The sequence below is a fragment of the Pseudomassariella vexata genome (genome assembly GCF_002105095.1).
Source record: "Pseudomassariella vexata strain CBS 129021 chromosome Unknown BCR38scaffold_5, whole genome shotgun sequence".
Lineage (NCBI taxonomy): Eukaryota > Fungi > Ascomycota > Sordariomycetes > Amphisphaeriales > Pseudomassariaceae > Pseudomassariella > Pseudomassariella vexata.
The window spans coordinates 1,386,281-1,401,663 of NW_024467960.1; the positions used below are offsets into that span (position 1 = coordinate 1,386,281).

Genomic DNA, 15,383 nt, shown 5'->3' on the forward strand with positions numbered 1-15,383 from the left:
ATACACTAAGAAGAATTAGCTTGTAGCTAAACTACTGCAAATCGAACAGATTAACCGCTAGTTTGACCAATTATCACGGCTGCATAGGACTATAGAGACAATGCTCCGCATACCTGATGTATTTGTGGTATTTTCTGATTTATAGTCGTCGGATGTGACGTCTAGTCGACTCCGGCTATCAATGAAGAATCAGCACCTGGGTTGATAATCTCAGGTATTATCCGCTCTGTTTGCGCAAAGCCGGGAGCAGCTGGAAACCCCGTTTGATTGGGGACGTGGCGGGTGATGTAGACGTTGGTGGAGTTGTTGAGAGTGGTCTCGTACACATTCACAGTCATCCCCAGCTTCGAAACAAAGGCCATGGTAGTCGCAGGTGAACTAAGGATCCCGAATGTTACTGTACCTCTCCGAGGCTCCAAGAGCAGGAAGAATGCGGGCACATATAATGCTACAATAAGCGCTGAAGTTCCTTGCCAGCTGAGATCATCTTCTGACACAGAAATCTCAAAGGCATCATCGTTGGGCTTACCGCTGGGGGATAGGGCTCCAAATGCGAGCTGATAGGCAGGGAAGAGATTCTGCCAGGTATTCATTCCGGAGAACAAGAATATTGGAGGAGACAGTGGACATTGGGTGTGCCCAGTTTGCTCCGATTCATGTCGGTAAATACTGAGAATTTCTTTCGCGGAACCTTGAGAGTGACGCAGACAACAGGCAGCATACTCTTCCAATCTCGTAATTCTTCCCATGTCCCATCCATAAGTGTTACACGAGAAGGAGATTCAAAAATTTTTTAAAAAAAAGAACAAAGAAGAGTGGCGACCAGGAACCAGAATTAGATGCTGCGAAGAGGACGAAACAGGCTTCGTAAGTGAGTCTCTTTCTCTATTTAATTTGGAATTGCCCAGTCAGCTTGCAGTTTTAGCCGACTTTTGGATGCTGCAAGCGAACATAGGCTCTTATCCACCGCTGGCCCGAACACGATACGTCAAAGAGCCAAGGTCTGGCCTACTGGCGAGAGCTGCTTACCGATTCCGAAGTCTTTAGTGAGGTTGTAGAGGCTACAGGCTTCTTCAGCAAAATCTGCCCCAACTACTAAACTAGATACACGGGCATTTATTTACACGAAGCGACTCCGAAAGGGAAGCCTCTAACTATTTTCAAGCTGCCGGAGACGAGTCTGACGGGTAAGGGCTGACGGGGATGGGTTGACTCTCATGCTACGCTCTAGGACTTGAAACACACCACATATATCGCTTTCTTATTTCCTTTGTCTTTGTTCATATTTACATAGATAGTTGTGCACGCCGTATATCCCCATTGGGATGTGTGGGGGCCAACGCTCCCTCACAGCATAAACCAATACATACATACATACATGCAAGCGAATATAGATTACATAGGGTACACAGCTAGATTATCCCGCCTTTCTTTTTAGTATGGAAAGGATATGCTTTAGAGGTTACGGATTTATTGCCTCACATGAAGGCAATAGAGAGATACGCTAGAGCCTACTGTAGAAGGTGTACAGGTGATGATCTGATCTTCGTCTGCTACAGGGATATGCAGTAAGTTGGTAACGAAATCGGCTTCCTCCCAGCCAGTCACTAAACCAGATTCAGCGCCTGGACCTTTTCCTATTTTAGTGGCAAGCACCAATCCCGATATGAATTCGGCTAGAAATGGCTTTCCAAATGTCGAGAAATAGTGCCAAGCACTAATCTAATCTCAGAATGGCCCGTCGATATCGATCTGGCATCTCCCCATGTATTTAGCTAGTACATAGGTGGCAATAAGAGCCACTTGAATTGATCTACTGCCTTGCGTCAGGATCCGGCTCTTCTTTATTGCTGATCTTACTACAGTAAACCTTAAAGTCAAGTTAACGTGAATGTACACCGAGCTGGCCATGACACCGAGCTGGCCACCCTTACATAACCTCGCATAGAAATTTTATGATAGTAAAACCACAACGCCGTAAATCAATTGAAACTACTCTGAATCTTCCTGTCCAGAAGATGGCAATGCTATCTTACAAGTTCGCGCATTATGCCCAGTCCCGTTGCAAATACCACAGCGCCTCGGGCGCGTTTCAACACGCTTTGCGCGACCACCATTTCGGCGCTCTTCTTGCTGTATCTGCGTCGCCAACTCCCTAGAGTCCCGTAGGTCCTGTCCTTCTTGGAAAATAAGTGATTCTCCTTCCCGTAATTGCATTTTTTAGTCCTCCAGCGCCGGCTTAGCATCTTATTTGCCTCTCGAAGCTCAGCGCACTCGGCCCGTACGGGGGCGAGCCGCCGTTTTTACGCGTTTGGAGGGTGCTTCGGGGGACTTGGTACGTTTTTGCCGCTTGTCGGAGACTAAGTTTTTGGTCATTTTTGAGAGCTTGAAGGGCTAACATTAAGTCTGCTTCGTTGTATGACTTTGCCATAATTGGTTGTTGGGAAAATCAAAGATGAAGTTGGCCGGTCGCGTTGGCGCATGAAAGTGGCCAGCTCGGTGTCATGGCCAGCTCGGTGTACATTCACGTTATAGGTCCCTGAGAAATTATGTGAAGGCATAAATGGCTCCTTCGCAGTACGACTAGAATCAATTGAGACTTGAACACTATCAATTCTGCCGTTCTGCAGGCGTGGAAATTTTATCTTGTTTGCATGAAAACGATCACAGTATGTACTCTGTGTATAAGCGCCAAAATAGAAGATGATCCGGGCCCTGTTGTAAGCTTAGTTAAGTTGGAAATCAAAGCTGTCACTTACAGTTTTTTTGGTAGCCAGAAAGAGGTGGTTAAGGGGTAACTCTAGTGTTTTGGCCCATGCCCAACGTGTACACCGGAGATTTGCGTGAGGACGTAGTATCGGAGTCCAAAGAGTATGGCCCTGCTGCGTTGGAGATTTGTCGGCAGAGATCTGGCGTGGCACAATGATACGCAGGGATGCAGAAAATTCGGCCCAGTATAGAACGTATTAAATAGACTATTAGCTTTCTCCAAGGCAGGCTACAAGCGCGTATCAAATATCCAGTGTACAACAGCATGCATTCCGATGCTGTATCATAAAATATTTTGGACAATACACTCCAGAATGATGTGCCTTGAATATCGGCAATAGTTGTTTTCGTCTACCACGCCGCCATGTTGAAAGGGCAGCGCGCAAGCCGGCTCCCTTGCCTTTTATTTAGCGCTGTAACCTTGTCTGTCGATACTCTGATTGATAGTAACCACGCAGTCACCCTGCTGCTAGCAAGATCGACCACAAAATAAGACTACATGTCAATGAGAAGCACTGTACTTTGCCTTCATTGAAGATTGCACGTCACAGATTGGCCACGAGTGCAAGTGATTTCATACCGTCTGAATGCGATTCAACGCGCTTCCGTACGTAGTTTTCTCTAGACGAATCCAGGTCTTGATGTCTATGCTCAAATGGCTTGACAATGAGAATCGAATCATACAGGACTTATCCAACTCATTCGATTCAACAACCAGTGCTCGCTTGGGAGTTGCCGCATGGTCTAAGCATACTCCGCGACCATGCAAAAGAATTGTGAGCGCGCCATCGTCAAATTTCGTGATATGTCAATATTGCTTGGCAGAAGGGAGACATTGGACGACAGCTGCCAAGCGACCAAGAAAACTGGGCACCGAACACATGGCTAGGGGGCTGAGATCTTGCAGACCATTCCGTATATATGTGGAAAGGTTACAGGTTACTGGGTAGGGAAATTTTCGATCAAGAACCCAAAACGGTTGACGCCAAAAAGCCTATCTCCTAGTCGAGGAACTCCTTGTTCGGCGATGAGATCGTCGTCATTAAGTTCAGCTTCGCTGACCGCTGGAATATTGTGGCCTTCTTCATAAATCCAGTGATAACCTTTTATTCGAATCTTGACCTATCGTCTAGCTTTCCCGCCAAAGAAGCCATTTTGGCCTCATCTGAGGTCACCGAACTACTCGAGCACATTTGTTGTGGCCACCAGCACAGATAGCTATTAGCCTTAAGCCATAATCGCAGAAGGGCCGAGTCGAGCCACTAGCATTATGTGGCTTCAGACTTGCTAACTGAGCATCCTGAATTGTCTTTTTCCTATGCAGGGACACGCCATGGCGGTATTGGCAGTGTTAACACGTACCTAACAGCTGCTTAAGGCATGTCAAGTGCCTTGGTTACCCAAGACGGAAAATGAGCCACCCGGCAACGACTTGTCCGGTACGACACATGATTGAACAGCCAACAGGTCAGAGAAGCAACTTTCGCTGCAAGGTGACTGCAAAAGAAAGCAAGACGAACCCATCGAACGATTAGCTTGCCCTTGCCTCATAGCTCTCCTTCTGATCTTGTTGCTTTTGTCATCCAGAACTTTTCTGATCGCGAAGCAGTCTAGCTCAAGAAGAATCACGTATTCCCTCCAGCATGCAAGAAAAACAAGTGATCTTGAGAGCATATATTACTCGAGGCCAATGGTACTTTACATAGGTCTGTAAGCTGATGGAGCCCCACGTTGGCCATATTCTGAAGCAGGATCAATGTGCAAAACGCGGCGACTGATCGACACAACGATGCGCGACGCCCTATCCCTAGCGCTCGCTAGTCATGTTCACCACCAACGACGGAAATTTAACAGAGAAAGCATAAAATCTCGGACTTTCTTGCAAGATACGTCTCTTGCACCTCGCTGCAAAAGTTGATATAACCCCCTTAAGCAACTTGTCCAGATGGGACCTTGTGCTTGCCTGTCAACAATACAATCCCAAGCTTCCTTCTCGTCTCTCCTTCAAAGCGGTCAGCGGGCTATTTGGAGTGTTTATTGGTCAATCCCATGAAGAAACACACCGAGGAAATCTATCAAGATGGCCAAATCAGCAACAGTAGCAACTACGGCCCCGCCTCAACCTCAAGCCCAACTCGATGCGGTCGGCATCTTCTGGATCACATGGGCGAGCGTCTGGACTGTTTTCATACTGTCTGGTATGGGCTTCCTCTTCCAAAATCGCCGCATGCCACTTTTGCGAATGCGAGGGTTGCCGTTATCATTCGCCGCAGTCGTTCTACTGCATATATACTGGATATCAGTCCAGATTGGTTATATCATCGGTCCATTCGTCCCCGACGGCGCCGAGTTCTGGGTCATGGGCCTATGGCTGCCCTTCGGTATTGCGCTTTTTCATGCTGCCAACAGCCGATTTCTTGACGTTTCCAGCGCCCAGAAGAAGTTTGCCGTCACGAATGCTCGTGAAAAAGCGACTGCGTCCTCGAAGAAGACTATCCTTAGCCGGCTGCGCTGCATGGGCCATACTAAGAGGATGCTGGTGTTTGTTGGCACGGGAATGGTCCTCCAGGTAAGAGCTCTTTACAACACGTAGTCATTTCCGTCTAATATCCACAGCTTCTTCTCACCGTTATTATGTGGCTTATTTCACGAAAATATCATCCATGGTTTGGAGTTCCGGGTACAGAGGTCAATGGATCTCCACTCGAAATTAAACTCGCCAGGGGAAAGGGATGGGAGTGGTGGCCGTCCGTCTTCTGGCAATTCGTGTGGGCGTGGATAATTGCCCCCGTCATTCTATGGAAGTCCCGCAAAATTCATGACACCATCGGTTGGCGATTTCAAACTATTGCATGCTGCCTTTCCAAGTCAGTACCTTTTAATTCTCTTTCGTTGACATGGTGCTAACATCAGTAGCCTTCATGCAACACCAATGTGGCTGATCGCATTGTACGTACCAGAGATGGCTCCAGTCAATGCATACTGGATCCCGCCTCAGTGGTAAGCGTTACTAAACCATCTCAGACTTTTCTATGCATTTAACAACCATCTGCAGGCTCTGTCTGTCCATCATGCTGCTAGAAATATTCACCATCTTCATTCCCTGCTGGCAAGTCCTAAGACACCAAACATTGCGTCAAGAAACACTTGAAGCAATAGCAGCCTGGGAATACAGAAATAACGGCAACGGCGATAGCTCAACAGCCGGATCACGATCCAGCAAGATGGCCAAGTCATTGATTTCATGGAACTCCATGAGCATCATGGAGAAGGGATCAAGACACTCCGCCACCAGCTGCTGCAGCGAGAGTCTCCTCACCATGGGTGCCCTCGAGCACGTCCTAACGAACAACCCGAATACTTTGCGCCATTTCTCGGCCTTCAAGGATTTTTCAGGGGAGAACATCGCCTTCCTAACCACCGTCGCCGAGTGGAAGGGCTCACTTGTACCCAAACCCACAAGCGATCAGCTCAGCGAGCAATTCACCGGCGCCTTGCGCATCTACAGTGACTTCATCAGCCCCCGCGACGCCGAATTTCCCATCAACATCTCGTCTACAGAGTTGAAGAATCTCGTAACCATGTTCGAGCGGGCCGCGAGGATCCTCTATGGAGACAAGCCGCTTGTTGATCCTGACATGATCACGCCGTTTGAGGGCTTTAAGTGGCCCATGAAGGCCGACCCGCTACGCTTGGCGTCACAACCCTCAAAGAACGCCATTCACGGGCCAGCAACAGACGAATTAAACGTCAGCACCACTGAGCTTCGGGCTATTTCCAAAAGAGTCCAGTACTGGGGCGATATCCCTGAAGGGTTTGATGGGACGGTGTTTGACAATGCGGAAACTAGCATCAAGTATCTGGTTTTAACAAACACATGGCCTAAGTTTGTGAAGGAGCGACGTCAGTCGATGGATTCGCACAACTCCGAGGACACCTATGGCACGCAGTGTCCCAAGCTGCCAGTTTTGGGCCGGTTGTTGAAGTATGTTCGCTCGCTTTTTTGATTTCTCAGAGATACCAATTTCCATTTGTTATGTCCATCTATATGTATATCAGACGTCCCTCATGGATGTGCTTTTAGGATACCACTTTGATACAATCTTTACTCCGAGATGACTTCTTTTCCTATTTGTGACGCTGCGAGGTTCTGACTTTGGAATTTTTACATCTGCACAATGCCTAAATAGTAATTACACAATTGTTCGAATCAAAACATGATTCCATGCTATTCTAGGGAACTTCTTTAACCTGGACAGATCCGACCCCAGACTCTTCGTCATCCAAACTTGGCCTTAGCTTTCGTCTCTGGATTCGGCTCATCGCGTATAAGGACCTGCTTAGCTTGCAGAAGTAAGCTCGTCGTTGCGCCAAGAGTCCCGCTGACGAAATGTCACCCTCAGCTGAGAGCGAAGCTTGGATGTGACTGCTGAATCAAGATCCACAGGGTCCAACCTAAAGTCGGTGCCACGGCTACCGAGCAGATAAGTTTTCCCTTGTTTCCAGGTTCGTTAGGGCCTGCTAACCACGACCGTCAGCCACGGGATCCCGGGGAGACGGTATCGTGTGGATCGGGCTGCTTATGGGCGCGGGACGAATAATTTTCATCAGAACGTGTAAACGTAAGGGACAAACAGATGACGGAGTGTGCCTGCCGCCACAAAGCTCGGCTCCGTAAAAAGGCGCTGCTTAGGCGTAATTACTGTAGTGGGGCAGAGGTTGCTGAGGACGTTGAGCCTCTTGCTAGAATTCCAAACTCTAACAGGTCTACATTGCTGCAACACCCTGGGCATGCTGTCATTGATGCGCTCTGGATGTTGAACTAGCTCGGGTGTCCATCGTTATTGGGGTCGGCGGGCCCTTATTTCACCTCTGTAGAAGCTAAGGCCATCCCAACCCATCGAACACAAGTCGTGCTGACACGATCGCCAAGCATGTATGCACAACATTACCCCCCCGCCCGCATAACTCCGAATCTGCCACATTCTTGACCTCAAACCCACCATAGCCCTTGGAAACGACCTCAACCTACATTTCATGGTATTTCTTCAGTCTACCAAAGACAAATAGGGCTTTCTGCTTCTTCTCGGAAACATTCTTTCCGAACACTCGCCCTCCTACCTTGGAAAATAGAGTTTCCTCAACCAGTCTTCTACTTATCTCTATCCATTACGCCTCAGCTTCTGGTGTTGCTTCTATAACAACGCAAGCTCCTAGCTTGAGTCCCCATATGTGATGAGACCTGCAACGAATTCGACCTGCACTTCGTCCTGAGGAGGCGTTTTGGTGCAGGGGGATTTGGGACCCGTCAGCAGAAATAAGTTAGGGAGGTCGGGCACAGCTAATCCCAAGTGGCGTTTGGGTTCTTCGCCGACTGTTCGTAGAGTCATTTGCCGATACCGAGGTGGGAATCGTTTCCGGTGACTATGACTGCATCGACTTCACGTCGACTCGAGAGATGATCGCTGCGTATAGGACAGAGCCTATGAATTTCTGGTACTGGTTGATACTTCTCATAGTAGCACGGCCATCGAAGGGGAGAGGCTCCATCTTCTTCATCGGCTTATCTGGATATGGATCGTCATTATTTTGAAGAAGGCTGGCCACCTTATCGACATAGTCAGATTGGGACAGCCAGATCCGTTTCTGCTTGCGATCGCTGATGACTTCAATGCCTGGGAACCACTGGAGGTCATTTCCTCCAGTCAGCGTATAGACAGACTTCAGTTTCTCTATTACTCTGTTCACGAGGCCTTGGTTCTCTTTCCTGTACGCCAACACGATATCATCGACATAGAAGAAGATGAATACCCTTGTCTGCTGTAGCAGCAGGGCTCGTGCATTATAGTTGAGAAGCCAAGCCTAGTAATTGTAGACGTAAAGTCCTTCTGCCAAAGTAGAGGGGACTCTCGTAGGACATACAGAGCTCTCTTGAAATGAAGAATCGTCCCTCGCTTCCTGTAGCCTTGGGACATTCACATGAAGACATAGTGGGCTAACTTAGCGTTAACGAATGTATCGACTGCATCGTATTGCATAAATTCAAGGTCGAACCTTGCAGCAATAGCTACAAGAGTTCTAAAAGGCCTGCCGACCAGAGTGGATGTATCCGTGTTTTCGTACACCGACTTGGCCTGTTGATCGCCTCGTACGACGAGACGGGCCTTGAACTTCAGAAACAATCCAAGCTTGTCGAACTTGTATACATAAACCCAGAGGCAGTTCAGTATCTGGTGGCTCTTGGGCATCTGTTATCAGTCTCAACCGAGGACTGTATTTCTACATGACTCTGTAGGTGAGCCTTCTCCGCATCCAGAAGCCGTGGCCTAGAGGATGGACCTCGAGATCCTTATTCTTCTTTGGTAGAAGCGAGAGGTCTCTTCGATGGATATGGCTTGTACCTTTTGGTATACTAGAGCCGGGAATGGATAATTTCTTGAACTCGTTCCTATTAAGGTAGCTGAGTGGTCTATTCACTAGCTTGTTGAACTCCGGCTTGCTTGTCCGCTTACCATCGATCGTACCAATAGGAGTAGATATTTTGCCAGCGTTGAACGCGGCCTACTAATTACTTTGGCGGCGACGGATGACCCAGAGGTTTTCTCCGCCCGGAACTAGAGGAGTGCGGGTAACCTTAGCGAACTCCCTCCAGCAGCGAGCATAATGCTCAGCACTTTCCCCACTTTCCGTAAGCTCTCTAGTAGTAGCATCCAACAGCGCTGCTACAGGGGGTGGAGTAGTGATGCGAGTGCATATGGGGTGTGAATTGTTGTATTGGGAAAGGATGGCCAGGTCAGCTATTCTGGCCTGCCAGAGCTCTTTTATAGCTCTTATCTATCTTATCTCTAGCTATAGGGCAACCCCCCATGGGGTCACGTATCAAGTAGGCTCGAATTGTGCAGTCGAATAGGGGTGATCAAGATCTCCAGTATATGCAGAGTCCGGCTCATTATGTGCCGATTTCCCGCCTGATAGTTCGCCTCCGTGAGTCCTCTCTTCTACCCCTGAGTGCTACTGTATTATTCCGCTGAGCTCTTCATCTTACTACTGCGTCGAGGCGCTTGTAGAATAGTTGTCTGGTTCATGGACTTGAACTTCTCGTAAGAGGGCGGCTACATTATCTTCAGTGGTATGCAGTAGATCGGCCTTCAGATCCTTAGTATCTCTAGAGAAGAAGCCGTCCTCGTTAAAGACAACATCCATGACGGCGATAACCTTGTTGGTAAATGGATTCCACACCTTGTAGATGTTAGTCGAGTTATACTAAACCAGGTAGCTTATCCATGCCTTCGGGTTGAGCTTTTTGAACTGTTTCTTCTGCTGTAGACATAGCATACGCCTTACATTCATAGGCCCGAAGATGAGTTTGGCGTGGCTTTCGATCGTTAACAACTATACCGTCCCTATACGCTAAGTAAGTGTAGAATGATTCGTACGGGGTCTGCTAGGATAAGGATACTTAGGGGTTCTTTTGTGTAGGTACACAGCAGCCTTGTAGATTTGAACCTATAGAAAAGAAGGTAAATTTGCACCTTCTCTTATCGCTGGAGCTTTCTCCTTTATTACGCCCCTGAGCTTTCGGCGCCTCCATTTTGTGCTTGGGTGTAGGTGCCGAAGGCTCGAGACGGATATGCTTTTTATCCCTGAGAAAGGTCTGTAGTTCGAGACTCTTGGTAATTTCGTTGTCACACTCGAGTACCTCCGGACTTATTTGGTACTGGTTAGCTAGTACTCCTAGGAGGTACTTCAACGCTTCGATCATAGTCTAAGTATCTCTTATCTTGAGGTAGGTGTCGAATATATAGCCGGAGTGCTCGAAGGAGTTTCGCCTTCATCATCTGGGCGTGCATTTTGTTCAGCGCTGTCTGTTCCACCTTCCCGACTGTTTGGCTAGTCGTAGGATTATGTATCACTGTGCCCTGATCAGCTCTTGGTTCTTCCCACTGGCGCTTCTCTTCATGAACACCCATCTTCGCCTTGCGTTTTTGGAATAGTTCCCCACTAGGCTTCTCCTTACCCACGTAGCCTTCTCCGTAAGTTCTGTGCCTGTGCATTCCTACCCTCTCCTCACTTGCATCGTCAAAGTCGCGCAGAATGCGGAAGCGTTCTATTGCCACATCCTCTACTGGACGTCCTGTCTGCTCTGCTACTGTGTATACCCCTTTCAGCAGCTTGGTCATGTGCCAGTTTGAACCTGTGTCCCTAAAAATGTAATTAATATCGTGCTGCGTCTGAAAATCCAGAGTATCAAGTGTCTTTCCCTCGTTGAGCTGTTGTCGTTGCGCCGCATTGATCTCGCGAGAATGTATGGCTCGGGCTGGCTTCTTCTTTGGAGGCGGCGTTTTGTCTCACTTGGCCCCTTTCTGTATGCAATCGACTCCCAAAGCAGATGGGCCTGTCGTCCAATCGTCGCGAACCAGATTCGTATCTTCCGTACTGGACTCCACAGCGGAAACTTCTTTGTCGGGAACTGGGAGATCTTCGGAATCCGATTTCTTGACATGACTGTGTCTTTCTGGCTCACGATTCTCCCCGAGATTCTTATCATGTCTGTGCCTCCTGTGCTGTCTACGGTCTCCCCTGTCGTCTCCTGATTATCGAGAACGCTTGTGTCGATGCCCGTCTTCGTCCCCTCATGAGCGTGGATTTGTGGTGCCTGTGCCGGTGGCCGTCGCACAGCATAGATAAGTCTCGGTGATGGCAATGTTTTCGGTGTTTGCGCTTTTCAGTCTGCTCTCGCTCGACCTTCTCAGCGTCAAGTGATTTCTCGAATTCGTCGAGACCGCCAATTGTTCTTGGGTAAAGATGGCTTGCATGTGACATAAGATTAGAGTGCTGTTGAGCCCTTTAAGCATAAAGTTATCTCTATTAGCGCATTGGAACCTGAAAAGGCAGATTACTTATGAAAATATGCCATATATGTATGTATAAGGTTCTTAGAAGACAGCGCCACATATCAAACAGCCGCTTAAGTTGTGGTGCTTAAGTTGTGGTGCTTAATGTTATAGATGTATTGGATGTACTAAATGTACTCCAGGGTGAAATACGAGATCATATTCAAAATTAAGTAATAGATAAACATATGGCTGACCATCACTCGTGGTGTGGATCGTTATGCTGTGATATAATACCAGCTTGGACAATAGTTGAAGTCTAGCTCAATTGTTGCCAATCAACATTTCTTTCCAGTAACAGCTGCTTCCTTTTTATAAAAGGGTTTTGCACTAAATGGACGTCATTAACAGATCCTCGCAATACACCCATCACTGCTGGTCCTAAAAATTGGTAAACCCGGCACCCATCCGTATTTGAAGGCTGTGCTCAGCTCTGCAATGCACACCTGCACACATCCCCATCAAGACTTTCACATCAAGGGTCGTTTAGTTGCCAGCATTGGGATCTGAAGGTTCACTGCTGGTCAATTTCTCCAAATACATCAATCTCAACCAGGTTGCTGCACCTCTCTCATCTACTTTTAAGCGGCGCAAACAAAAACTTTGTCACCTTGTCACCATCCACTATCAGTTAACTACAGCCCTTCTGTTTATAAGAGATGGTCCACAAAACTGCTTCAGGAGCAAACACCAGTGGTCAACCCCGCACAGAGAGGGGCTTGAAGGCTGTGCGGATCGAGTGCAGAGCGACATGCATCTAGCCAGCTCGTCTGCTCTGTTCTCTTCCCAAATACACCGCATCGAGGCGGCGCTGCAGAAATAAAACGCGGAACAATTCACCAATTATGCCTAGAGACAGTGAGGATGCCGAAAAGGCCTCATCGACACCCGAAGCTGCACGATGTGCCGAAGAGGCCAGGTTCTCCGTTTTCACCACAACCGAAAAATGCCTCATTGTCGTTATGGTATCGTACGCCTCATGGTGTGCTAACACGAGTCCTTTCATTTTCCTGCCGGCGTTGAAGCTACTGGCTGAGTCCTTCTCTGTTTCGGTCAACCACATCAACCTGACAGTCACTGTGTATATGGCCGTCGCGACAGTGGCACCAACACTGGTTGGGGATGCTGTTGATACTCTGGGAAGAAGGCCAGCGTACATTTTTACACTAGGCTTGTTCTTCATCGCCAACATCAGTCTTGCGCCTAGCGAAGTCTTTCGGACAGCTACTTGGATTCAGAGTATTGCAAGCCCTGGGACAATCTAGTATGATGAAGCATTGATTTCATTTCTAAGCATCATGCGTCCTCGATGTCTTGCTAATTGCCGCAGTCATCATTCTCATTGAGTACGGCGTCATTAGTGACATCGCGCCGCCTGCTGAGCGAGGCACGTTTATCAGCATTATCTCTTTTGCGTTCGTCTCTCGATATCGAATGAGGGATATTTATTTTTATTATTATTATTATTATTATTAAATACGCCGTAGGCTCGAAGCCCCCGGTACCTCTGCTAGTACTCCCGTATGTCAAACCGTGCCCTAATGGCTGGACTAAATACATACGCTGCGTCGTCGGTTCGCCCTATTGGCGACTGCGTTGCGTTCACTACCATACTACGTTGGTTCTCAACCTACCAACAAAGTCCCCCTGAGAAGATCGATGCTATCTGGGCCTTGAAGCTGTCCGACCCGTCCCTAGCAGCCACCTTACAATAGTCCCACTAACTACTGGATCTCCTGTTGCCGTTGCGAGGTCTCTGCGAGAGTATAGTGGCCGTGGTGCGATGGCGGCCCGTAATCGTTCCCTCGGTCCTTCCAACAGCCCGCAAAAGAGGATTACGTGCTCTGCCGTCTCAGGGGCGTCGCCACAGCGGCATAGCGGCGAGTACACGCCAAAAGCCCCTGTCTTGAATAAGAAAGCTGCTAGTCCTATTTTTTCCGTCCTCATCTGGCACAGCGTAGACGCTTCCAGTCGGTTCAGGCCAAAATACTTGCCCCCTTTCGGTATCTGCATCGAAGGGCCCTCCGGTTCCTCAGCGATGGCGCGTCGCTGGCGATCGTGATGCTCTGCTCCGGTGAGCCATCTCTTCCTCCAGTGGCCGAGGAGGGCAGCCGGGACCTCCTTTTCCTCACTCATCCACTCGGAGCCCCGGGCCTCCTTCTCCATAGTGTACCCTGCCGGTCGGAGTAGCTGCGACGCCTGCTTCCTCTTCGCCGGCCTATCCTGCCGGAGTATATGTGACGCTTTAGCGCTCGCGCTGCGAAGCAGATTTCTCTTCCCGCTAAGCCATAGCCGTTCTTCAAACTTAGCAGCCCGGGCACTAAGATAGAGGTCTAGTGGCGGGATTGCTGCTTCTGCTTCCAGGTGGCGAACCGGCGTCGCTTTGTGGGCGCCACAGACTACCCGGAGGCACTCGTTCTGTATCCCCATCAGGCTCTTAGCTGGCCCTGCCGGTTCCTCACTTATAGTATGCCACGCAGTCGCCCCGAAGGCGATCGCGCTACAGATAACCACCGTATATAATAGCCTCGCCCGTATAAGATCGCAGCCCCACAACATATAGGGATATTTAAATTAACAATTTTTCAGAGTAAATATTGGCCCGTCTATTGGACCCATTCTTGGCGGTGCCCTCAGCTATGCCGCGGGCTGGGCGTGGATATTCTGGGTCCTGGTCATCGTCTCAGGCCCATGTCTCGGTACTATTCTCTTGTTTCTCCCAGAGACTTCGAGGAACATTGTGGGCAATGGCTCCATCAAGCCAGCGCCCCATCTGCGCCTTCCGTTCTCAACCTCAATGAGCCATTGGTCCAAAGAAGACAGTGAGGGCCCGCGACATGGCATAAGAGTACGCAATCCACTGGGTTCTCTGAAGCTTCTTTTACGGAAGGACAATACTGTCTTGGTTCTGGCCTGGGGGCTCGTTTATACTATATACGCGTGTAATATTGCTACCTCGGCGACACTTCTCATTGACATATATGGCTTATCTGAGTGGCAAGCCGGGCTCAGTTACTTGCCATTTGCTCTAGGTGGGACGTCCTCGACATTCTTCTCTGGATGGCTGCTGGACAGGACATACAGGATCGCCCGCACCAAGCGTGGTCTGTCAACCGACAAGGTGCGAGGAGATGATCTGGATAGTTTTCCCATTGAGAAAGCCCGACTGAATGTCATGTGGGCACCCACGGCTGTGATCGCTCTTTGTGTCGTAAGCTACGGCTGGGCTCTTCAACACAGGCAGGTATGTGTCACAGGACACCCATGTACGAAAAGCCACGCGCTTCATAAAAGACTAATCTGAGATCAGCATCTTGCCGCCCCACTGACGCTGCAGTTCATCGTGGGTCTGGCTCTCCAGCTCAACTTTACTGTGAGAGCTTCGTTCATAACTTCGACGTAGAACCAAACTGACTCGATCATCTCAGGCTTTTAACACATTACTTGTGGATATCAATCACCGAAAGCCCTCAGCGGCCAACGCTTCCACAAGTGTGGTACGGTGCGCCTTCGCTGCCCTGGCAGTCGCATACATAGAGGACTTGATCCAAGCCATTGGCGTCGCTTGGACGTTCACATCACTTGGATTTCTCTGTTCTTTAGTTCTTGGTCTGCTGCCTGTAGAATACAGCAAAGGTATGTCGTGGAGACAAAGTGCACACAATACCAACACTGCTTAGCTGGCAGGTACGCGACCAAGCTATTATTGTCTTTCGACTA

The 15,383-nt window shown here is 48.8% G+C and overlaps 5 protein-coding genes across 5 annotated transcripts; 3 read left to right on the forward strand and 2 right to left on the reverse strand.

The window, feature by feature from the left end:
- Nucleotides 1–161: 161 nt before the first annotated feature.
- On the reverse strand, nucleotides 162–593 carry BCR38DRAFT_408135 (uncharacterized protein; the record flags this gene model as incomplete). The annotated part of the gene is made up of 1 exon (XM_040858235.1): nucleotides 162–593. One exon carries the CDS (start codon nucleotides 591–593, stop codon nucleotides 162–164), a length of 432 nt encoding a protein of 143 aa, XP_040717131.1.
- Nucleotides 594–4,849: 4,256 nt separating this feature from the next.
- Nucleotides 4,850–6,853, forward strand: BCR38DRAFT_408136 (uncharacterized protein; the record flags this gene model as incomplete). Its single annotated transcript, XM_040858236.1, has 5 exons — nucleotides 4,850–5,338; nucleotides 5,386–5,636; nucleotides 5,686–5,769; nucleotides 5,825–6,754; nucleotides 6,829–6,853. 5 exons carry the CDS (start codon nucleotides 4,850–4,852, stop codon nucleotides 6,851–6,853), a joined length of 1,779 nt encoding a protein of 592 aa, XP_040717132.1.
- A 3,637-nt stretch (nucleotides 6,854–10,490) lies between these two features.
- On the reverse strand, nucleotides 10,491–11,592 carry BCR38DRAFT_408137 (uncharacterized protein; the record flags this gene model as incomplete). Its single annotated transcript, XM_040858237.1, has 3 exons — nucleotides 10,491–10,971; nucleotides 11,122–11,319; nucleotides 11,447–11,592. The coding sequence occupies 3 exons, from the start codon at nucleotides 11,590–11,592 to the stop codon at nucleotides 10,491–10,493; spliced, it is 825 nt and encodes a 274-aa protein (XP_040717133.1).
- Nucleotides 11,593–12,009: 417 nt separating this feature from the next.
- Nucleotides 12,010–13,205, forward strand: BCR38DRAFT_523006 (uncharacterized protein; the record flags this gene model as incomplete). The annotated part of the gene is made up of 3 exons (XM_040865249.1): nucleotides 12,010–12,902; nucleotides 12,994–13,078; nucleotides 13,151–13,205. The coding sequence occupies exons 1-3, from the start codon at nucleotides 12,509–12,511 to the stop codon at nucleotides 13,203–13,205; spliced, it is 534 nt and encodes a 177-aa protein (XP_040717134.1). The 5' UTR covers nucleotides 12,010–12,508.
- Nucleotides 13,206–14,460: 1,255 nt separating this feature from the next.
- BCR38DRAFT_483823 (major facilitator superfamily domain-containing protein) lies at nucleotides 14,461–15,343 on the forward strand (the record flags this gene model as incomplete). Its single annotated transcript, XM_040863673.1, has 3 exons — nucleotides 14,461–14,907; nucleotides 14,974–15,036; nucleotides 15,092–15,343. 3 exons carry the CDS (start codon nucleotides 14,461–14,463, stop codon nucleotides 15,341–15,343), a joined length of 762 nt encoding a protein of 253 aa, XP_040717135.1.
- Nucleotides 15,344–15,383: the final 40 nt, after the last annotated feature.